We start from the raw sequence: 24877 nt of genomic DNA, 5'->3' as shown, positions 1-24877 counted from the left end.
AGAGTGTGAACAGAAAAGGCTCCAATTTGCGACTTATTTTTGGCAATCTACACTCTACAATTTACACAGAGGCGGCGGAAGGAAAAGAAAGGGGGGAAAATCGGGAAATAATAATGCTGGAAAACCCACCCGATAACACTCTTTCTGCTCCAATCAAGAGATATGCACCTCCCAATCAGAGGTATCATCATCTTCTTCGTTATCTCGTTTATTTTATTTATTATTATTATTATTATTATTATTATTTTTTTTTTATTTTTTTTATTTTTATTTATGAATCAAGCTCACTAATTTTCGATATGAATGCAGGAATCGTAGTCTCAACCGGCGCAAATCTGGAGGTAATTCTTGCAATTTCTTATTTGATCTATGTCAATTATTTTTTCTTAATAAATTAATCAAGCTGTTATGGAATCCATGATTTTCTTATGAGAAAAGATCTCATTAAAATGCTTGTTGCTGTTGCTGATGATGCCATCTAAGTGTATCTATCAACCTAACCATTTCTTTAAAAAACCTAGTTTTGTATTTGATCTATAACAGGCATCCTCAACTGGAACTGTTACCATTTACAGATTTACTATCATAGTATCACTAATTCTAGCATTGTCGTTCCCATATGTCTTTTCTAATGCATCTTAATTGTCATTAGGACTAACACAATTCATGTAAATATAAAACATTATGATAGATAGCAATACTGGCAAGGAATAGATCATAGGAGAGAATCCAAGGAATAGAAAAGAGCTAACACAATTTTGTTGGGTTCAATTTCTGAAATTAAACCCTATTTGTTTATTTTCTAGTCAGGTTCGGGTTGACCTTATTAGCCCTTTTTTTTTTTTTTTTTTTTTTTTTATCTCATGAAAACTCTAACCATTTAACATATCATTTTTGGGTAGACTTGAAGCCACTGAGTTGTACGAACTTGAAAAAAAAAGCTAATGAACTTGAAAAAATAGCAAATGAGCTAAATTGCCGGTATTGAATAAATAAAGTTAGAAAGAAAAGCTGAAAAAATAGGGTAGTCGGAATTGATAAATAGGGTAGTCGGAATTGAAAAATATGGTTGTTGATTTTAACCCTCTCTAGTTTCCCTAGTTGGGATAAGATTGATTTTCTAAGTGCAGTTGGGATGGGAATAATTTTATTAGGCTAGTTTGATGAGTTTATATGGGTCAAAAGGACATTTATTAGGTTGCCTCTCATTTCGAATTATAAGGTTAGGTGTCGTTTAATCCAACCTGTTTAAATATCTCGGGCTACATAGATCATTTTTGGTTGAAACTCTAACCTAAGCCATTTAATTTTAGGTCGGGTTTGGGTTGATCCATTTAATAAATTGGGTTAAAAAGCTCAACCGGTCAACCCAAACCCATTATAATGTCCGCGGTGGAGTGGCACAAAAGTAGTCTTATTGGATATATTTAATATTTGAGTTTGAATGTAATATGATCTATTTTATATAGGTAAATTATTAATTCATCCGGTAATTTTCTAGAAATTTAGGGTTTAATGTGCAGCTACATAGAGCCACACGATGTAAATATCAGACAAAGTTGGATGAATTAATTAAATTACTTTTGCTGAGTTTTTTCTATCATAGATGTATGGAGTTAAACCAAACATAAAACCAAAATTTTTGTGCATCTTGTTTATTACGATTGATAAGAATATGTTTTTGCTAGTGTTTTGCTAGTGTTTCTTGTCAATCGTGTGTGTTTGTGTGTGTGTGTGTGTGTTTGGGTATATGATATTTGTCGCTATGATCTCTATTGGTAGTTTCAAGTTAGAAGCTAAATTAACTCTTTTGCAATATGTGTTCTTGTTCTTACTCCAGATCGATCTGAAAAAACAAGCAATCTCCACTCAACTGATGGGGATAAGAACTTGGGCATTGGTTTGCAGAGTGCTTCGAGTATAGATCATTCTGATAGTGGGAGCAGCAAATGTGTATATGAGAGTTATCGTCCAAAGTTGATAGCCCTGAATGGTTGTTGTAGAAGTGAAGCTTCTCAGCTATTGCATGAACGTATGTGTCTTTATGTGTTTCCATATATTTTATATTCTTGCTCTATCCTATTTGTTGATCATGTAGGCATAATTTAGTTCTTTGAGGTTATGCGTAATGCACCTGTATGCTATAGCATTTTTATTATCTTTATTACTTGAGCTTTTCGTATTCCTAAAGTTTAAAGAAAGGGCAAAAGGACATTGATAAGACAATTGATCTTTGCACAGATAAATAAAAATTCGTGTTGGGCATATGGGTAGAAGAAACAGATTGAAATTTTGGATAAGTCTTGCTTTGCTACTAGAATTTAAAAGTATATTTTTTGTAGGAAGCACACGCAATGCCATACTTGGCACATTGTCACAGTAGATAAATTTGTTTATTGTTACATGTAATGTGTGTTTCGTGGAAATTAATTAATCTCACCCATGAAAAGCGATGTTAATTTCAAGAATTGGAAAGTATATTTAAGCATCATTGTCATAGAATTTGATTATCTATATCTTAAAAAAAATTTCTTAGAAAGTTATGTGATCATTTATAATTACCTAAGGACTCATATGTATTACCTTTTGTAAGGAACTTTGTTTTTTAGAAAACCTCACTAAAGTTATATGACAATAAATGAAAGGGAAGTCCTTAAGTCCATGCATAAGAAGCATAGTCTTCAATGAATGAATATTGTTGTTGCACAATTTTATTTTATTTTATTTTTATTTATTTATTTATTTTCTTTTTAAGTAAGTAGTTTTATTGCTCCAAAACTATTTTACAAACCAGTCCCTAACAAGGGAGCAGAACTTACTGGCAGAACAACTGCCTAAAACTCAGAGGAAGCCTATACAAATTGCTCTTGTAACCAATCCCTATCTACACTATTGATTCTTTTCGACTTTAAAGTTAACAATCTATCTCTAATTTCTATTTTTACAAACTTTATAACTGTATGTATGCACAGCACCTTAGACTCCCAAAACGCAGTATTCCTAGCCTTCTATATCCAATATACAGCTGCTAAAGTGTAGACTCTCAGTAGACATTGCTTGAATCCATCAGCATTCTGGAGACTATAACCTCTGCTCGAAGCACCAATCCAGCTACTAATCTCATCCCAGATTCTTCTACTATACAAGCAGTCAAAGAATAAATGAGCATGAGACTCAGTTTGAGCACCACATAGCAGACACTCACCAAACTGCTGCAATCTGTCCTTAGTCAGTAATCTGCCCTGGATAGCCAGCCATGCTATAAATTGATGCTTTGGGGTAGCCAATCTTTCCCAAATTAACTTGTCCCATCTGCATCTTCCAGCATGCATCAGCTCCTTTTAAAAGATATCCTTTTAAAAGATTGACATAATATTAGGGCTGACAAACAGGTCGGGTTGGGTTCAGGTCGACCTGTTTACATAAACAGGTCAGGACCCCCCAACCTGAACCCGACCTGTTTACTTAAACATGTCAGAAAATCCAACCCGTACCCGACCTGTTTATAAATGGGTTGACCTGAACCCGACCTGCCTTAACCTGATTTTATTTTATTTTATTTAAATAATCTTGTAATTTGCTTAACCTGTAATCTTTTTAAAGAAACCATTAAACCTGTAATTTTTTTAAAATTAACCTGTAATTCTTTTTTTAAAATAAAAAGTAACATTCAACAACATAAAAATATGAAATGCAAATCCAAACTTCAAAGCCACAAGCTTACAACAATAAAAAGTTCCAAAGTTCCAAAATACATCCAAAGTTCCAAGTCTTCCAACAGTTCCAAAATACTTCCAAAGTTCCAAACTTCCACATATTTGGCAAGTAAAGGTTTAAGCTAAACTCAAAACATGTCCAAAAGACCACCAAAATACTACATAAAACAACAACTATTTTTCAATAAATAAACACTACAAATCAGGTTTGACTCCCCATGGCAGCTGCTGGACTTTCAGGTGCACTTTCTGGAGGACTTGGGGTATCACCCGCATCATCATTGACTTTCATTGACATAATTTTTCCACTAAGATCTTGTAATTGCGGATCCATATTAGCTACAACCAAAAGAATATGTACAAAATTGATTTCAGCCTTAAGCATAAATAAAATATTACACAAAAGAAACAAATAAATGTAATTATTAATACATAAACTATTTTCATACCTTCACCAAAAGTCCAATCTTTGAGGCAAATGATAGCTTCTGCAGTGTTTGGTTTCAGCGAGCTTCTATAACAGTTGAAAACTCGACCACTTCTGAAGCTACTGTTGAAATAGGGATTTAGTATGTCCCTTTCCATCTTTGAAAGAATTGGATACCTCATAGCATTTGTTTTCCAATGATATAGGATGTTTATGTTGGTTGCACGAGGAATCAATGGCTCTTCCAAGTACATTTGCAAGTCAGATTTAGCAGCATCATTTGATTTGCTAGAAGAGAAGTTATCAAAGTCCTAAAAGATGTTCAAAAAAAAAAAAAATTACCAACAAAGCATACAAAAACAGAATTTAAAAAGTAGATTATCAAAACAAAAAGTGAAGTCTTAGAGTTACCATCATAAAAGAATCCAAAGCCACATCAACATGCCCATCATTAGGCTGTCTAGAAGAAGAACGAAGCCTTGATGATGGTGTTGTTGTGGAAGACTCGGTCACATAAGCAGCATACAAGCAACATACAAATAATCCAACCTTTCCTTGAACTTAACCAACTCATTTGTACCCTTTATTTCCCCATACACCTTCTTAAAAGCCCACTCCACAAATTCATATTTAAATCGAGGGTCTAAAACAACAGCCACAGCCATAATTATGCTAAAGTTGGTCCAATATTTAGCAAATTTCTCATTCATTCTTGCTGCCATCTTATGCTTGAAGTTATCAGAATTCTCGAGTTCCTCTTTCAAGAGCAAACGGATTTTCAACACATCTGGGAAGTATACATTAGCGGTAGGATAATTAGTACCCGAAAAAACATTTGTCACATCAAAAAAGACCTTCAAAAATCTGAATAACTTCTCTATTCTCCCCCACTCCTCATTACTTGGACAATGAATATAATTTGCATCAACCTTTTGAAAATGAAGAAAAGCCTTTTTGTAGTACAAAACATTCTCTAACATCAAATAGGTTGAGTTTTATCTAGTAGGGACATCTTGTCTCAATCCTTTACTTGAATCTAGTTCAACATGTGCCACACAAGTCAAAAAACGCTGCTTCCTAGCCTGAGATCCTTTACAATACTTCAGCCTCATTAATCTCTTTTAAACCATCTTCCACAATTAAGTTTAGGATATGTGCAAACACTTCACATGGAAATAATCCCCCCCACATATCAAATCAAGTTCATTTTTAATTACATCAGCAAACGCATCATTAGATGAAGCATTATCAAGAGTAATACACATGATTCTCTTTTGGATACCCCAATCTTTAAGCAAATCATAAACATGGTCACACATATGGACACCGGTGTGAGGTGGAGGCAAAAAACGAAATTTCAGAATTCTTTTTTGCAAAGTCCATTGATTATCAACAAAATGGGCAGTCAAAGACATGTAACCATCGGTAGTAATAGAAGTCCAACAATCAGATGTAAGAGAAATCGTACCCCGAACTACACTTAACTCCTCCTTAAGTTTCTCTTTTTCCCTCTTAAACATTTTAAGAACATCACCCTTCAAAGTATTTCGAGACACAAGTTTAACTTCAGGATTTATGTAATTAATCAACTTCCTAGGAGCACTATATTCAGCAAACTATTCAGTAAACAGAAAAGGCAAATCATGTTTCACCACAGCAATAGACAACATCTCACGAAAAACATCATAATCAATAGTAGGAAGCCTATTCATCATAGAACCAGAATTGCTTGAATCTTGAATCTATAATCATCTGACCTACATCTTTAAAGGTCCTTTTTTTACATTTCTTAATGTGTAACGGACTCAATGCTCAACAAGGGTCATGATTTGATTACTTATTCAAGAAGGAGAAGGAAGGGTCAGCAAAATAGAATGTCAGAGAATGAACAACAAGGCAGCCCCCAAGCCACCAATCAGAGGAGAGCTTTGACAGCTGCTACAACAACTTTTGTTGTTTTCTTCTTTTTGGCAGATTATGTATATATAAGAAAGGGAGGGTGGGATGTGCTAGACAGGCAAGATCATAGTAATTTCTAGAGCTAGAGAGTGGTGCCCTAAAGGTGCTAAATCAGAGACTAGTAGCCTCAAGCTACTCTTGTTTTGTTTCTTCCATTTTCATATTAATCAAAAGCTGCCCATTTTCCTCAAAAATCAAGTCTTTATTGCATAACTTAATATTAATACAAGTGAGTAACCACTAGAGTGTTACAAGTGGTATCAGAGCGGCGGTCCTGCGCCTGCCGGTACCGGAAACCACCACTCCGTACTCTGTTCTCAAAAAAAAAAAAAAAAGGTCACATCTGCAACACAGAGGTGCGATAACCTGGATGAGCAAATGGCTGGAGTTCAAGCTCGGTTGGAAGCAATGGAGGCGGCGATGAAAACACAAGAGGAAACACTCAAGAAGACCTTGAGTGAGGCCAGTGAGAAGCTTGATAATCAATTTGAGCTGCTACGGCAGCAGCAAGAAGCTCAGACCGCCGCGAACGCCACCACACAAGCCCAGTTTTTCGAAGAGCTGCGGAACTTGGTGAACCAGAGGCATCACGAACAAGGGTTAGGCTACAACCATGAGAATCACAACCTGAACGGCAGTGGTGTCTATCATTGGAGGCCGAGGAAGCTTGATATGCCCATATTCGAAGGTGCGGACCCGGATGGATGGATCCTTAAAGGGGAAAAGTATTTTCTCCACTACCATCTCACGGAGGAGCAAAAATTGCAGGCGGCTGTCTCGGCGTTGGAAGGGGACGCACTAAGGTGGTTCCAGTGGGAAAATCGAAGGAGGCCTATTGTGACGTGGGAGAGCATGAAAGCGCGGATTTTGCGTCAATTCCGGCCAACTCACGCCGGGAGCCTCCACGAGCAGTGGGTGGCCGCAAGCCAGGAGACGACAGTAATGGAGTATCGAAAGAAGTTCATCGAACTTTCAGCGCCGTTGGAGGACATCCCTGAAACAATCATGATGGGTCATTTTATACAAGGACTCAAAGATGACATCAAGGCTGACGTCAGACTCATAAACCCGTTTAACCTAGAACAGGCCATGGAGATCGCGGGTCGGGTCGAAGAGAGAAATCGGGTCGGCGGGTTAAGGAAACCACCCGGGTATTTCGATTCGGGTCGACCCACTACCAGTACAGCTGGATCATCCGGATCCAAAGCACCAGTCGGGTCGGGCCTAATTAACACTTTTGGTACCCCTGCCCAACATGCCACGACCTTCAAAGGGTGGCCTAAAGCTCCGATTATCACCCCCGAGTCTCAGGCCTCCGTTAACCTTCCCCGATCTACCACCAGCTCAACGGCGAGGTCCGGGGAGCCGCGGCGGCTGACCGATTTCGAGCACCAAGAGCGCAAAGCCAGAGGGCTTTGTTTTAGGTGCGATGAGCGGTGGAGCGTGGGCCACCGCTGCAATAACCGCGAGCTTAGTGTGCTGCTGCTCGGCGGCGAAGAAGACGTCGGAGCTGGGCCGTCCAAACCGCCAGAACTAGACTCCAGCGACGATGAGGTGGTGGCCGGAGCCACCCTCTGCTCCTTGGTGGGAATCTCGAGGCCGAAAACCATGAAATTGGAAGGGAAGGTCAATCCGAAGTCGGTGGTGATATTGGTGGACCCCGGAGCCACACATAATTTTGTTTCGGAGGTGTTAGTGGCGGAGGTGGGAATTCCGGTGAGCGGTGACCGCGAATTTGGAGTGTCACTTGGGAATGGAGATGTGATCGTGGGAAAAGGGAGATGTACAGGGGTAAGGGTGGTCTTGAATGGAGGTTTCTTGGTGGTGGATAACTTCCTGCCTTTGAAACTGGGGAGTGCTGACATGATTTTGGGAATTGAATGGTTAGAGAAGTTGGGGTCGGTCACGCATAATTGGAAGACACATATCATGAGTTTTATGGTGGGTGTTCGGAGAGTGACCTTGGTGGGGAATCCCGCGTTAGAGCACTCTAAGGTGTCGCTCAGGGCAATGTTGAAAGCCTTGAGGCACAAAGGAGGAGGTTTATGGGTAGAGATCAACCATGTGGAGATGAATTCGAGTGCAGAGAGAGCCGAGCCACTGGTGGCAGCACCACCCACGTGGTTGAGGGACGTAATGGAGGAATTTCAAAGTGTCTTTGCCGAACCTAAGGGGTTACCGCCCAAGAGGGGACATGAACACTCAATCGTGTTGAAAGAGGGAAGCAACTCGGCGAGTGTAAGACCCTACCGGTACCCCCAATTTCAAAAAGATGAGATTGAAAGGATGATTAGGGAGATGTTAATGGCCGGAATCATCAAGCCTTCGGTGAGCCCCTTTTCAAGCCCGGTTTTGTTGGTTAAAAAAAAAGATGGTTCGTGCGCTTTTGCGTAGACTATCGCGCTTTGAACCGGGAAACAATTCCGGACAAATACCCCATTCCCATCATCGATGAGCTCTTGGATGAGCTTCATGGGGCTGCCATCTTTTCCAAGCTCGACCTCAAGTCGGGCTATCACCAAATCTTAGTAAGGGAGGAGGATACACCCAAGACCGCCTTCCGAACCCATGAGGGCCACTACGAGTTTTTGGTAATGCCTTTTGGGCTTACTAACGCTCCCGCCACCTTTCAAGCCTTGATGAATGAGGTGTTCCGACCTCATTTGAGAAAATTCGTGTTAGTTTTCTTCGATGACATCTTGATTTATAGCCCCAACATAGAGAGTCATCGTGAGCACATGAGGGTAGTGTTGGAGTTGCTCAAGGAACTGGTGGTGAATGTCAAGAAATGCGAGTTTGGGCAGCAGCAAGTTGCTTATGTGGGTCACGTGGTGTCCAAAAGTGGAGTGGCGGTGGACATGGAGAAAGTCAAGGCCATGGTGGAGTGGCCTACTCCAAAAAATTTGAAGGAGTTGCGGGGTTTCTTGGGGCTAACCGGCTATTATCGCAAATTCATTATGGGGTATGCTCAAATAGCTAGGCCCTTGACCGAACAACTTAAGAGAGATAATTTTGGGTGGTCAACCGAGGCAACTAAGGCATTGGAGCACCTCAAGGCTGCCATGGTGGCTGCCCCTGTGCTGGTAATGCCGAATTTCAGCAAGTTGTTTGTGGTGGAGGCCGATGCCTCGGGCTACGGTTTAGGAGCGGTGCTAATGCAAGACTCTAGGCCTATAGCATTTTACAGCAAGTTATTGGGCCCTAAATCGCAAGCAAAGGCCACCTATGAGAAGGAACTAATGGCAATTTGCCTAGCCATTGTTAAGTGGCGCCATTACCTCCTAGGCCGTCACTTTGTGGTGAGAACGGATCAACAAAGCTTGAAGTATTTGATGGAGCAAAGAGAAGTGGGGGGAGATTATCAAAAATGGGTGCGCAAATTATTGGGTTTCGACTTTGAAATCCAATTCAAACCGGGGGCTAGCAATAGAGTGGTGGATGCCCTCTCTAGAAGAGGTGGCTCGGAGTTGGAAATGGCAGCCATGGTTTCTGTCCAGGGAATTAAGTGGGAAGATTTGGAAAGAGAGGTCGAAGAGGATAGCCTCTTGGGAAAAATAGCAGCAGCAGTGCAACAAGGGGAAGGGTCGTATGTGGGGTATACCATTGAGAATGGTAGGTTGTTATTTAAGGGGAGGGTGGCAATACCCAAGTCATCCACCTTGATTCCCAAGCTCTTGCGAGAGTATCATGATAGCCCCATTGGAGGACATCAAGGAGAGACTAAAACATACTTGAGAATTGCTTCGGAGTGGTATTGGATTGGGATGAGAAAGGATGTCGGGGAGCATGTGCAACGCTGCCCCATCTGTCAGCAAGCAAAGCACTCTCAAATGCATCCCGCGGGACTCTTGCAACCCCTACCCATTCCCGAAGCCATATGGGAGGACATATCAATGGACTTCATTGAAGGCCTTCCCAATTCGATGGGGATGAATTCTACCTTGGTTGTGGTGGATAGACTCTCCAAATATGCTCATCTTGTTGGGCTAAAACACCCATATAGTGCTGCCACAGTAGCTGCCATTTTTGTTAAGGAAGTGGTCAAGCTTCATGGGTTTCCTAGCTCTATAGTTTCGGATCGGGATCGCATATTCATGAGTATTTTTTGGCGAGAGTTGTTTAAGCTACAAGGCACGGAACTTAAGAGAAGCACCGCGTACCACCCCCAAACCGATGGTCAAACGGAAATAGTCAATAAGACCTTGGAAACATATCTAAGATGCTTCGTGAATGGGCAGCCCAAATCTTGGGGAAAATGGTTACATTGGGCTGAATTTGCTTACAATACAGCCCACCATGAGTCAATCGGGTTTACCCCATTTCGAGTGGTTTATGGAAGGGATCCCCCGACGCTAATTAAGGTGGGGAAAGGCCAAACTCCGGTAGATAGCTTGGAAGTTTGGTTACAAGAAAGGGATTGGGTGCTTGAGGATTTGAAGATGAACTTGCTTCGTGCACAGCAAAGGATGAAAGCAAATGCGGATTTAAAGAGACGAGAGGTCGAATTTCAGGTGGGAGATTATGTCTACCTTAAGCTTCAGCCATATAGACAAAAGTCTCTTGCTAAGAGGCCTAATGAGAAGCTCTCTCCGCGTTTTTATGGACCATTTCTGGTGGAGCAACGCGTGGGAAATGTGGCCTACAAGCTGAGTTTGCCTGATTCTTGCCGCGTACACCCTGTGTTCCATGTCTCTCAATTGAAGAAGGCACTTGGCAGCCAAGAAGTGAGCCCTACCATACCAACTCAGTTGACAGCAGAACTGGAGTTGCTGGCAGAACCAGAGCAGGTGCTTGCTGTCAGAAAATCCAGCAGCTCTCCCTCTCATTTGGAGGTGTTGGTTAAGTGGGAAAATTTACCCATGATGGAGGCCACCTGGGAAGAAGCTTCTCTCATCAACGAGCGTTTTCCTTCCTTTCACCTTGAGGACAAGGTGAGTCTTCTAGGGGGAGGGAATGTAACGGACTCAATGCTCAACAAGGGTCATGATTTGATTACTTATTCAAGAAGGAAAAGGAAGGGTCAGCAAAATAGAATGTCAGAGAATGAACAACAAGGCAGCCCCCAAGCAGAGAGCAGTCACCAAGCAGAGCAGCATCATCCAATCAGAGGAGAGCTTTGACAGCTGCTACAACAACTTTTGTTGTTTTCTTCTTTTTGGCAGATTATGTATATATAAGAAAGGGAGGGTGGGATGTGCTAGTCAGGCAAGATCATAGTAATTTCTAGAGCTAGAGAGTGGTGCCCTAAAGGTGCTAAATCAGAGACTAGTAGCCTCAAGCTACTCTTGTTTTGTTTCTTCCATTTTCATATTAATCAAAAGCTGCCCATTTTCCTCAAAAATCAAGTCTTTATTGCATAACTTAATATTAATACAAGTGAGTAACCACTAGAGTGTTACATAATGTGGCGTTTCAAATTAGCAGTTCCTTGCCTACTTTCACCATTATATTTCTGGCCGCATTTTTTACACTTGCAAAGAATATTACCTTGTTCATCGGGTTCATCAATAAATTCAAAATTTGCCCACACATCTGAAGTGAGCTTTCGTTGGCGCTTGAAATGAATGCCGGGCTTATTCAACGAGGTGCCATTAGAGTTTTTCTTCTTTGCATCCATTTGATGAGAATCAGTAACTTCATCATCTGATTCGGAATCCGGAAGATCAATGGGTTCAGCAGGATTAGAGCTAGGGCTATCAGCCATCTGTGATTAGGAATAAATTAAATAAATAATCAAACTCATGACAAATGCAGACTTAGAATCGCATAATCAGATGAAGAAATCAAATAAATTCGCATAACCTCACTCATAAACTCGTGAAAAACAGTGGTATAAACAAGTAATCAGATTAAATCTCACTCATAAACAAGTAAACAGTGGTATAAATAGACTTTTAGTCGCAAAATCTCACTCATAAACAGTCAAACAGACTTAAGAATTGCATGTTCAATCAGTTTACCAGGAACAGGGCTATCAGATTAAGAATAAACTAATTAAAGGGCTAACTCTACAAAAATGCAGACTAAGAAAATAACACATGCAGAAATAAATCACAAACGAACAGCATAAAATCGTATAAACAAATCATAAATAACAGCATAAAATCGCATAAACAAACCATACATAACAGCAAAAAATCGCATAAATAAATCAAAGAAATCATAAAATCGCATAATCAAATCAAAGAAATTGCATAAACAAATGAACTCATGAACAAACGAACTCATAAAAAAATCGAATAATAGAGCAACAAACAGCAAAAAAACACAATGAATGAATTGAAAAAATACAAAAATAACATTCAAACTCAACTAAAGAGAATGAAATTACCTTGAGAATGTTCGAGATAAAGCTTCAAGCAATTTTAATGGCAAAAGATTGAAAATAAGAGAGAGAAGAGAGAAGAGAGAGAAAGACTGAAAGTTTGAGGCTGAAAGCGGCGAGAGAAAGAGTGAGAAAGGTTTAAGTGTTTTTGCCGTTTAGGGTTTTAGGCTTAGGTAGTTTGGGCTTGGCCCATATTTTAAAATTAGGGTTTAAGTTAAGCGGGTTGGGTTCGGGTTGACCCGACCTGAAACTGACCCAATTAATTAAACGGGTTTAGGCGGGTTGGTTTCGGGTTGGGATTTCCAACCTGAACCCGACCCATTTAACTTGGTTCGGGTTGACCAAATTACATAAACGGGTTAAAAATCTCTTTCAAAACCCGTTTATTTCGGGTTGGGTTCGGGTCGGGTTGTCGGGTCGGGTCAGCTTTTGCCGGCCCTACATAATATACACTCTTGAGATTATCTTTCACATTACAGATCTTCCTCCAATACCAACTAGAATCCATACTAGGCTTATATTTATCCATTTTACCCAAAGGTTCTCTTTTCCTTATTGCCAAACATACTTCCCCGAGCTATATTCCGGGTCTCAGCATCCTTTGGGCCTAAACCTCCCTCCCTCTGCTTTCTTCCTGCAGACTTTATCCCGAGCAACATAACCAGGTTTCTGAACCAAGCTCTCATGCCATAGAAAGTTTCTACAGATTCCATTAATCTTCTCAAACACAGCTGATACTCATTAAGACAGAATTCACCAAGACTGATCTAGCAGCAAAGGACATATGTTTGGATCCCCAAATTCTAATTCTTGCACACATTTTATCTACCACGTGCTCATACTCAACAACAGTTAACCTTTTAGAACAAATGGGAACCCCCAAGTATTTAAAAGGAAGGCTGCCTTTACTAAACCCTGTTATCCCCGGATTTCCTGTAGAACAGTCATTCCAACACAGTACACTGCTGTTTTCTCAGGGCTAGCCTCCTGTAAACCAGTAGCTCTGGAGAAAGCATTAAACCCTCTCATCATTAACTTCACTGAATTCAGCTTACCTCTACAACATAAAATCAGATTATCAGCAAAACAAAGGTGAGTAAGACCAGCAGCCTTACACCTTAGGTGAAACTTGAAATTGGATTTAGTGCTCATCACTTTCAGAATCCTAGACAAGTATTCAATGCAAAGAACAAACAGCAAAGGAGAAAGGGGATCTCCTTGCCTAAGCCCTCTTTTTGCATTGAAAAAACCATGCATAGATCCATTAATTTTCAGTGAAAATTTATTTAGGAGTTCTGCATGACCAGCATAGTAAATGCCTAGGGAAACCCAAAGCATTCAACATTTCTTCCAGGAAGTCCCATTGTCATATGCTTTCTTCAAATCCAACTTGATAAGACAACTAGGCGCTGTAGAAGCTCTCCCATATTGTCTTACTAGATCTTGACAAACCATGATGTTATGCACAATGTATCTGTGTAAAAAGGCACTTTGGTTCTCTGTAATGATATCACGCAGCACCATCCTCAATCTGTCACACAAAACCTTTGAAATGCATTTGTAAATCACATTACAACATGCTGTTGGCCTGAACTATGTCACATTCTCAGGGCAATTCACCTTTGGCACCAATGTAATGGCAGTGTTGTTTATTTCTTTCAACATTTTCCCAGTTTGGAGAAAATTAAGGACTGCTTCACAAACTTCATTGCCAATTATATACCTGACCTTATAGAAATTGCTTCCTAATCCATCTGGAGCTTTATTTTCATTTATTGCAAACATTGCTTTTTTCACTTCATCCTGAGTAAAGAGAGCAATTAAAAGGGAACCTAGGTCCTCAGAAATCACAGGCCGGTCTGAATAACAGCAGCATGAGCAGGGATCATATTATCAGCATTTGTTCCCAACAAGAGATTATAATACTCCAAGAAAGCTTTTGGGACTTCACTTATATCAACCCTGTCCCCATTAAGGGTCTTTATAGTGTACACCTTGTTCTGCATGTTCCTTTTCCGGAGAGCTCTATGAAATAGAGCTGTATTTTGATCCCCATCAGCAATCCAGTCAGACTTTGCCTTTTGTCTCAGAAAAGAGCAATACACTTCTCTAGCACTCTGTTCCCTACTTACTAAATCACCGGGGTTAATATGCAAAGTATGCAAAGCACTCTTCTGGCAAAATCACCAGGGCAAGAATCCAGCTTTTGTTTAGCTAGATTATATTGAATTTCAACATTTTTACATCCAAATTTATTCAGCTCAATCAAACTTTTCTTCACATTCTTCAGTTTCCTCACAACTCTATACATAGGTGTCCCTTCCACACCATTCTGCCAAGCTTCAAGCACCACTAAATTCAAGTCTTTTACTCCACATATTAAAGTACGTGAAAGGTTTCTTCCCCATTTGTTGCTGAGGATACACATGAACAATACCAGGACAGTGATCAAAATCCTCTTCATTACTGAAAAACATCTCAGGTACAAATCACACCATTTATTGTTCACTAAACCCCTATCCAACTTAGAGAATATCCTGGCTTCATATCAGCCAAGTCACAATCTTTAATACAATTTCTAAAATCAGCCATTTCATTCCAAGAGACAGGAGCTCCGATTCTTTCTTCTACTTCCAGAACACAATTAAAATCCCAAGGACAATCCAAGGACTATCAATTGAAATGCTGACAGTCCTAAGATCATTCCAAAGAGCCATCCTTTCAGAATTAGTATTAAAAGCATAAATGAAAGTGCAATGAAAACTCTCACTTCTGCTTTTAACACTAACATAGCAGTGAATCAATTGACTAGTGCATAGCAATATGCTTACATACTAAGCCACAATTATTAGCAACGATGAATTGCTTAATCTTCTTTTGTTTACTGGCTAAGTTGGCTCCCCTAACATTTCAAGAGAGAATACTATCCATGACTGTGAGAGACCCTCTGTACCATGAACATGTTAAACTTCTTCCTGACCTATACCATCCAAGACAGCAAAAGCATTTTGAGTTACCACTTTTCCCACCTTATCTGGACTCTTCCTAGCAGATCTGACAGGTTTCTGGAATGCTTTATTCTGGTTTGGTTCAACCTCATTGACCTCCTTCTGCTCCTGAGCTCCAGCCTTAACAGGAACTATTGCAATACTAGCCACTTCCACCTTCTCATGATGAACAATTTTTGGGATCCATTTTTGTGTCTTCTTCCTCCTACACTTCTCAGCTGTATGCCCAAGCTTCATGCAAGTGAAACATACCACTGATCTCCATTCATACTTCACTTGAACCTCAATTCTAACTCCATTCTCATTAATGAAGGATATATTATTAGGCAGTTTCTGATCAAACCCCACCTCAATCATAACTCTAGCATATTGCAGCTTCTCCCTTCCTGCACTTGCATTATCCATTTTCACCCAATTCCCTAGTTTCCCAACTATTTTTTCATCGATTTTCTCACCCCAATACTTCAAATCTAGGTTACTGAGTTGAACCCAGATAGGAGTCACCTTTAATTCTTCCTGAGTTATAACCAAATCAGCAGACCAAGGTTTCAAAAATATTAGTTTATTATCAAAGAACAATTTTTGCCCATTCAATACCTTTTCTCTGTTTTCCATGGTAGTGAATCTAACCAAGAAAATTCGCTTATCTTTCTACGAGACCTTATTAACCCCCATATTCCTCCAAACCCTCCTATAGAAACCCTCCATTACGGCTAAAGGTGGGTTAGCACTGCGAACAACAGACGAGAAATCAATTTCTTCCTGAATATCATCCAAATCAATTTTAATGCAATTAGAATCATCAGAATTAACTCCAATTTCATTATTATCCACAATTTCCAATTCATCATCAAATTTCTGCTGCAGATTTTTAGAAGCAAAAATCGCATGCAAAACAGGGGTTTGAGTATCTGGGTTACCTTGCAATTGCGACAAAATCTTTGTACTCCCCTTTACTGCACTCACCCTGTCAGAAAAAGTTTGCCTTACCCTTTCCCTTTGCTCCAAATCCTCCATTGAAGCTCGAGGTGAGAGAATTTGCTCTTCCATGAACTTCTCAATTTCTGGATCTTCGATTCCACCATCTTCAATCTCTTCTATTCAATGCTTTTCTTTATTCTTCGTCCTATTTTTAAGTTTTTGTGAGAATTTCTGCTTGTTTTGACCAATTTCCAAGGAAGATTGAGTACGAGTACCCACTGCAATGGCCGCCAAGGTCGCACGCGCCTTAGAGAGAAACCACGCGCTCAATCCTCATTGTGTTTTTCCTGCTGCACAAATCTTAAGGAGGTTGAAATCGCAAAAGTAATACATGAGCAAGTTATATACTGTCCATGAGCTAGTAGCTTAATAGAAAAGTGAAAATTATTGCTTAATTTCTCAAATTCTTTGCAAGTGAATAAACAAGTAAATCAAATTGCTATGTACTTCGTTAATTTCGAGGGCTTTCTAGTGAGGTGATGAAAATAATGAAAAATCGATTTCTATGAGTGGATGAATGATTTTTTTCCCCTTAACTTAATAGGGTGTAGACACAATGCCTAATTGTTCAGAGTCTTGAGACTTATTCTACTTTAGTTCGATAAGGATACTAAGAATTATATCGTGTGATTGAGTTGTAGAATTGTGATATTCTAATTTTTGATGATATAATTTTCAATATAATAATATAATTCATATATCAGCCTAAGTACTAAATGTTTACTCATAAACTTCATATTTCAGTTCATCATATAAGTACTCCTAGATTGCTTGGATTTAGGAGCAATAATTCAATTGCAAATCATACACAAGAACAATAAACAACAAACAATAAGAGCCTTAATCCCTATAACGGGGTTGGTTACATGAACCAATAATTTATCTTCTGTACTCGCTAACCATAATCCTCCCCTTCCATTCCCTTATGTCCAATGTTATAATCTCCTACAAATCCATCTTTTGTGTGTGCTTCTTAACACCTTCCATATAAGTCATATTTGGTCATCCTTTGTCTCATCTAAGATCCCTTTGATCCCAACTCTCAACTTTCCTTTAAGACAATACTAGCTTAAGGTCTGTGCCATGCACGGTAAGTCTAATTTTTGTAAGAAAATTAGTTATATTCAACAAATAAAATTTGATAAAACATACAAATCAAATACGGAGTATATAGAAATTATAATGTCATAATCTATATTAATAGGCAAAACAAAAAATTATCTAAAAATGGATTTTTTAGGCTGCCAAACTTGAGAATGCGGGACTTGGTTTGATCAGGTCTAGTGGCCATATTAGTAAATACTTATTAATAAATGTATTTTTAATAAACACCAAAAATCAATCAAACAACAAACTAAAATCTCCACTAAAACTGTTAGCAAATTAAAAGTGCAAATATACACAAAATTACAAATACTATATCCCCTTTTATATCTAAAAAATCATTTGTCAAACACAACTTTTATTTTATAGCTATACGCCTATTCTATACTCTATAAATCCTTAATTTGTGATAGTATGTACATATGGTATTAAAATTTCGAAAACGAGATTGCAATTAACTAAAATATATAGTTATATTAAATTGAAATTGAAATAAAATATTAGCTAGTTGAGGTAATGGAAAAAAAAAAAATTTAAGTGATGTTTTAAAGTAATTTCTATAACATCTATTATATGAATCAATTTATTATTACTTTTTTTGACAAAATCTAATAATACTCCATTTGAAAGATAATTAAAAAGGAGTTGAAATAATTATTTAGGTAAGTGTATATAGAATAATTATGAACACCAAATAAAAAGGAATATATATTTGTCATAAACATAATATAAAAGATTTGGAATGATATTATTATAGAATCATATATCAACCCAAAAAAGAAAAGAAGGTTAAATAGGGAAGGAGAGTTTTGAAGGGAAAAAACATCAGGATGTGACACGTGTCATTTGTTTTAGTATTTAGTTATTGATTATTGTTGGTTCAGGGTTGGGTTTCTTGCTTCCATGTTGCCAATATATCTATGTTTTGATCAAGCCCTTCGGGATTTATAGATTACTTTTAGCTTGTCGAGCCTCTAGAAAACGAATTTTCGGTCTTTAGAAACGAGATTTGGAAGCTTTTTCCTTTGCTCTTGCTTCTTTCTCTTCTTCGACCTTTACAATTTTGTAAGAAGATATGTTCAATTTCTTTTAATTTACCTATTAGCAGATAATTACCCCCCTTCTAATTTTACTGGTCATTTAAACCCCCATTATATATACATATATATATATATATATATATATATATATATATATATATATATATATATATATATATTCCGAAAAAAAAACCACTTGATTACATATAATAATTATGACCAAAGTTGCGCCTCATATCCAAAAGGTGTGTACGGAGGTTCCAAGGACCGCCTTTCATGGCTTAGAACACAACAATAGGAAAATGAGGCATGTAATAGGTGTATGGCTTTGTTAGTGCCTCAGGAACTCCGTGATGATTCTCCGTTGCTACATTCTCATTTCCATCTCACAAAAACTTTAAATTTCTCTTAGGAACTTAATTTTAGGGGTATTGGTGGCGGGGTTTTGTTGAATATAAGAGAAAAAGTATAGGTAGTGGGTCTTGTTTATTGTTTTTAAATAGAGGTTAGAGAAAGTGGGCCTATAATGCTTAATGGAGTGAGGAAATTAAAGTAAAAAAAAAAAAAATTAGTAGATCAAATTCAAGTGAGAAATCAGGAGTTTATATATTGGACAAGCATTTCAAGAGATTTGGGAAGTTTTTGTGGGACAAAGGGAGTATGTTATGTGGGGAGTTTGGAGCAGTAGGACTGTAGGAGAAGTTGTAAAGGAGAAATGTTGTGATGGTTGTTTTGTGGTGCGTCTAGTTAGAATGGTAATGTATTTATTGTGTGATTCGTTTTGAGATAAAGTATCATTTTTAGCTTCCTTACAGGCTCATACAATTGGAGAATTTGCAAGTGTGTCATGTGTGCTAACTTATGTCAATATCTTCATGGACTCCCTACCCCCATTTTAAAAGTGCAAATCAACAAGCCTCCTTGAAACTTTCCTCCATTTTTGGCCAATAAATATCTCTCTATCCTCTTCACACCACCATATATTGTAAGCTTGAGTGATGTCACAAAGTTTGTTAGTCAAGCTGACAGCCAGACAACCAAACAAACTTCCTTGAAAGTTTCCTTCATTTTTGCACTATATTTCTATGTTCTTCGTACCACCATCCATTGTTTTTGACCCTTAAGCTTGAGTGATGTCACAAAGTTTGCTTATCAGGCTGAAAGCCTGGTATTACCCTTGCAGAAACTACCAAAAATGATTCTCATTAACTTCTCTCTGCTCTTACTAATCCATAGTTAGCCTTTCGGCTCTTTGCTACTTGTCTTGTTGCCACCTCTGTTTTCTTCCATTTCGACTATAATCATCGCCAACTATGTCACCAGCATGTGACCTATGCTACTGCGCATTTATCACTCTCCATTTTCTCTCTCCTCCACTCCTTTTTCAAGTTGCTTTCCTGGATTGATCTGGTAGAATATAAATGATAATCATATCATGTGCATCTAGGAAACCAAGCAAATGATGTTTATTTGTTGACCTTACACTTGTTGGATATTGGTTTAATTATTCTAAGGAATCTGATGATGTTGTTCTTTCACTTATTTATTTGATATTCAAGCTGATTGTTTAATTTTGTTATTATCACTATTCAAAAATCATGCTATGGCAGGATGAGTGGGTGATGAATTAACTGATGTTCATTGATAGGGCTTATAATCTGTGTGAATTTAATTGGATTCTTATTTTATATAAGTCTGTGTACTAATTTTAGGGCTTGTCCCAGTTTATCTCCTAGGGGTAAATTCGTAATTTTTGGTGTAAAATAAAGGATATATGAATATATCTGTAATTTTCACTCTAGTCATCTTCTTCCTCCTCCTTTCTCAGTTCATCTTTTTCCTCATCCTTACTTTACCCACCTCCATCTACTTTATGGATCTCTCCCTTTTCCTTCCTTCACTCACCTCCATCCTCTTCATCTATTTTTTGCCTTCGATTTTCACTCACCTCCGTCTCCTTCTTCAAGCTATTTCAATGGAGATTTCTGTTTTTGGTGGCGAAATAAATTAAACGAAAATCAACATTCGGCGGCAAAGTTAAACGAAAATAACCATTTCCAACAATTAATTAAACGAAAACCCTAAGTAAAAAGGGAGAAAGAAGAGTATGGTTAACCCAAAGGGTAGTAGAGCTTTTCCTCTCCATTGATTTCACCATTAAAATTGATATTGGTTGCTAGCTTCTCCATTGATGGTGAACCAATTAATTTTTTTTTTTTCATTTTTTTTTTCTAGATGTATTAAGGTGAGAAATCTATTTTTTTTATTATTGTTGCACAAATATCAAGACAAGAGATATTTCTTAAAAAAAAAAAAAAATCAAGACAAGAGATAAACTTGTAATGGTTATCTTGGAGATAAACTTGATTTTTCTCCTAATTTTATTATTGTTGTCATTTGAATATGATTGATATTTTTCATCTATTATCTATTTGATAACACGCATGCACACCCACGTGTGCAACTTACACTAGATAAAGGTAACAAGGCATTCCTATTTTTGGTCCGAAAATTGCCTTAGCATATTTTGAGTGAAATTACCCAACCACTGATGAAAGCAGTAATGCTCTCTCAGGTCTCACCTTTTCCATTATGACATTTTCATAAACTTGCAATTTAAATCTAGTTCACAATTTCTTTACTTTTTAAAGCGATTTACTATTAATTATTTTTCTCTACATTTAAATCAAATGAACAAAAACTTGTCTAAAACATTATTTTATCAAAGAAAATTAAAATTGTTGTTGTCATTGCTGCCTTTGGATGATTATTAATTGTTTTCTACTTGTCAAATATAAAAAAATGAGAGTTGTATGATTGGATGTTTACTATTGAATCAATAAATTTAATTTTCCATCCTATTCTGTGACAATAGTTGATGTTGATCCATGTACAGACAAGTTTTGGTTTCTGTCATTTACAAAGGGACATGCAGAGCCAGCAAACCTTTTGGTCTCTGTTATTGTCAAACAATAGAACACATCTAAGGCCTCGTTCTTTAGAGTTGCTCTGCTCTCTGAAATCTGCTCTGCTTTGCTCTGCTGAAATTTGCTCTGCTGTGCTTCAATCTGCTCTGCTGTGCCTGCTCTGCTCTGCTTAAAATTAATACTTAATATTGAATTATTATAATAATAATGTATATTTAATAAAAATAATAATAAATAATTAATACTTAATGATAATAATAATTAATATTTAATAATAATAAATAAATAAATAATATTTATTAATAATAATTAATATTTATTAATAATAATTAATATTTATTAATAATAATACTTCCTCCGTTTTCTTTTACTTGCAACACAGCCTTGTGGCACGTGTTTTGAGCTCTGGTTTATGTAATGTAAATGGACAAATTTTTCATTATAATTTTTACAAATGATACTTAACTCTATTCTAATTTTCGTGTAAAAATTATATTGATAAAATCGCTCGTTTACCCTCACTAATCATCTCCTAAAACTGCGTGCTTAAAAGGTGTGTTGCAAGTAAAAGAAAACGGAGGAAGTATATGATTAATATTTAATAATATAATTAATATTTAATAATAATATAATTAATATTTAATAATAATAATATTAATAATAATATAATTAATATTTAATAATAATAATATTAATAATAATAATATTAATAATAATATAATTAATATTTAATAATAATATAATTAATATTTAATAATAATATAATTAATATTTAATAATATTAATATTATTAATAATAATTAATTTTTAATAGTAAAATTTAATGATTATAATAATAGTAGTAGTAGTTGTAGTAGTAGTAGTAGTAGTAATAATAATAATAATAATATTTAATATTTAATAACAATAATAAAGTATTACAATTATTATTATAGTATTAGTAGTAGTAGTAGTAGTAATAATAATAATAATAATAATAGTAATAATAACAATATTAGTAATAATAATAATAATAATAATGATAATAATAATAATAATAATGAAATCTGCTCTGCTCGGCTCTGCTTTGCTCTGCTTCAATCTGCTCTGCTTGCTTTGCTGAAATCTGCTCTGCTCTGCTCTGCTTTGCTCTGCTGAAATCTGCTCTGCTCTGCCAGAAGCTCAAAAGAACAGGGCCTAAGTTGTTGATTCATATACAGACAAGCAGCTTCATCATATGATTATGTCAGTATGTAATTTTCCTTGAGAGAAGGAAACTTGATTTATATCCCAATGTAGTGTTACTAGGAGCCAAGTAAGTGGATATTTAGGATTGAAATTCTTCTCTTCAATGGCCTTAGGTCTTAGCATACAAAGTGAGATGTACTCTTGTAACAAATTAATACTACTGACAATAAAATTAAGTAGACTAATAGTTTGAAATAGAGCAGAATAATATTGATTCACAGACTACAGAATTAAAGCAGACTAATATTTTGATCTGAGGAGCAAGAGTTTTTTAGAGTTTTTTTTTTTTTTTTTATTGATTGATTGATTGACTGAGATAGATTAATTACATGTAGTGGCGTGCGGCCACATTATGACCTTTGACTTAATTTCTTTGCTTTTAAAAGAGGGAGTTATCTGTGACACTGGATGTACAAGATCTAACAATTAGGATTTTGCCTTTAGAGAAATAATTTCCTACTCTGTATTTGTTTTAGCTTAATAAGAGCCAAATAAATCAAGCTAGTGGATAACTAGGATGATTTTAATCCTTCCCTTTCCCGTCCTTGGCTCACAAAGTGAGAAGGTATCTGCAACACTGATGTATAGGATCTAAGGGTTAAACTCTGCCCTACGTATTGATGCTTTGTCTGTTTGTATTATGGTTGCTTTGATATTTTGTTCCTTTATGCTTTCGGACCGAAATTGCTATTCTAACTAAGTAACTATCCTGACTGTACTATATTGCAGGTTGGAAGGGAGCTATACATTGCTATAGTGATCCTACTGTAGATTTATCTGGTGAGTGATAGATAACTTCTTCTCTTCCCCCTTTTTTAGGGGAAAATGATTTTTGAAAAAGAGTTCAAAACTGCACCTTTTAGAGGTTAACTTAAAATCAGATGTTGAAAATAGGTTATTGAATCCCGTTTTATTTGTGGTCACCCTACATTAAGGCTTTCAAAATAGAATCCTCATTGTAAATCATGCCCCTTTTGACTTTCTCGTTGATGTTTGGAAGTATAATAATAGTAGTAACATGTACTCCCTCCGTCCCTTATTTAGTGGCCTATTTGGTTTTTTTTCACGAGAATAAAAAGTTGTAGATTCCTTACAAAAAGGTAGTTGGTGATTATTGAATAGAAGGAGAAAGTGTTGGGAAATGATGTCAAAAGTACATAAAAATAAAAGAAAAATGATGACAACTTATCGAAAGAGTGTTATTTGTCATAAAGTACACTCTGTAAATTGAAATAGGCCACTAATTTTGGCTACACAAAAATGGAATACATGCCACTAAATAAGGGACGGAGGGAGTACTAAAACTATGAAAGACTCAGGAAAAATCATACAAATAGGGCACTAATTTTTGCTGTTGTTGATGTTAGTAATACCACGTATTGAAATTATACAAGACTGGCAGCTTATTTCATTGTTTGGATCACCTTTTTCTGCTGTTAATATTCCTAGTGTAGGAACGTGTTTGATGATAAGTTTTGATTGGTTTTACTTTTGGTTATGTATTGTACGAATGTCATTTAGGTTGTATATTTCGTAATCCTTGAAAATGATTCTCTGATATATTTGCTTGCAGAACGACCAGTCATGTACACAGGAAGTGCTGCATCAGCTTGGGGAAACTTTAGACTTCCTCATCAGGTTTATGCTAATTATGGCATGTGTTTGTGTTCACCAACTTTAGGTGCTCTGGCATAGTGCTAATGTAATTTTTTTCCCCTTATTTCGGCAGTTAATGGCTCCCCCGCAGATGGATTTCATGGCGGAACTTCAACATGCTATCAATAATAATAGTTCAAGCTTGATGAACTAAATGGCTCTTGAGATGCTAGTCATGCACTCATGCTATAACATAATATCCGGTGATTTTACATCTTTAACCTGACTTATTAGATATTATTGACAAATGTTATATTAGATGTATATTTGAAGGTCTATCATGAGTTGAAGTGTTTCATCTTGCTTATTATTGCTTACTATTTTGGGCCATAGATTTTCTCGCTACCTAGAAGTTTGTTTATTTCGCTTTATAGAATACAAGTATATTGATTGAATCTTGGATCGGGCAGGCTGTCGGCTCTTTTCTAACTACCTTCGTTTTTTTAGTTGACACCGTTTGACTTTTACACTATTCACACACTACACTTTGACTCGATTTTGTGATTT

At 37.0% G+C, this 24877-nt stretch overlaps 1 protein-coding gene across 1 annotated transcript; it reads left to right on the top strand.

The window, feature by feature from the left end:
• LOC145587269 (uncharacterized) lies at nucleotides 1-24680 on the top strand. The gene is made up of 6 exons (XM_081644006.1): nucleotides 1-181; nucleotides 310-341; nucleotides 1841-2032; nucleotides 23444-23494; nucleotides 24288-24352; nucleotides 24444-24680. The coding sequence occupies exons 1-6, from the start codon at nucleotides 114-116 to the stop codon at nucleotides 24522-24524; spliced, it is 489 nt and encodes a 162-aa protein (XP_081500132.1). The 5' UTR covers nucleotides 1-113; the 3' UTR covers nucleotides 24525-24680.
• Nucleotides 24681-24877: the final 197 nt, after the last annotated feature.

This window comes from Chenopodium album, chromosome 17 (genome assembly GCF_948465745.1).
Source record: "Chenopodium album chromosome 17, dcCheAlbu1.1, whole genome shotgun sequence".
Lineage (NCBI taxonomy): Eukaryota > Viridiplantae > Streptophyta > Magnoliopsida > Caryophyllales > Amaranthaceae > Chenopodium > Chenopodium album.
This window is presented reverse-complemented; position numbering and strand designations above follow the sequence as displayed.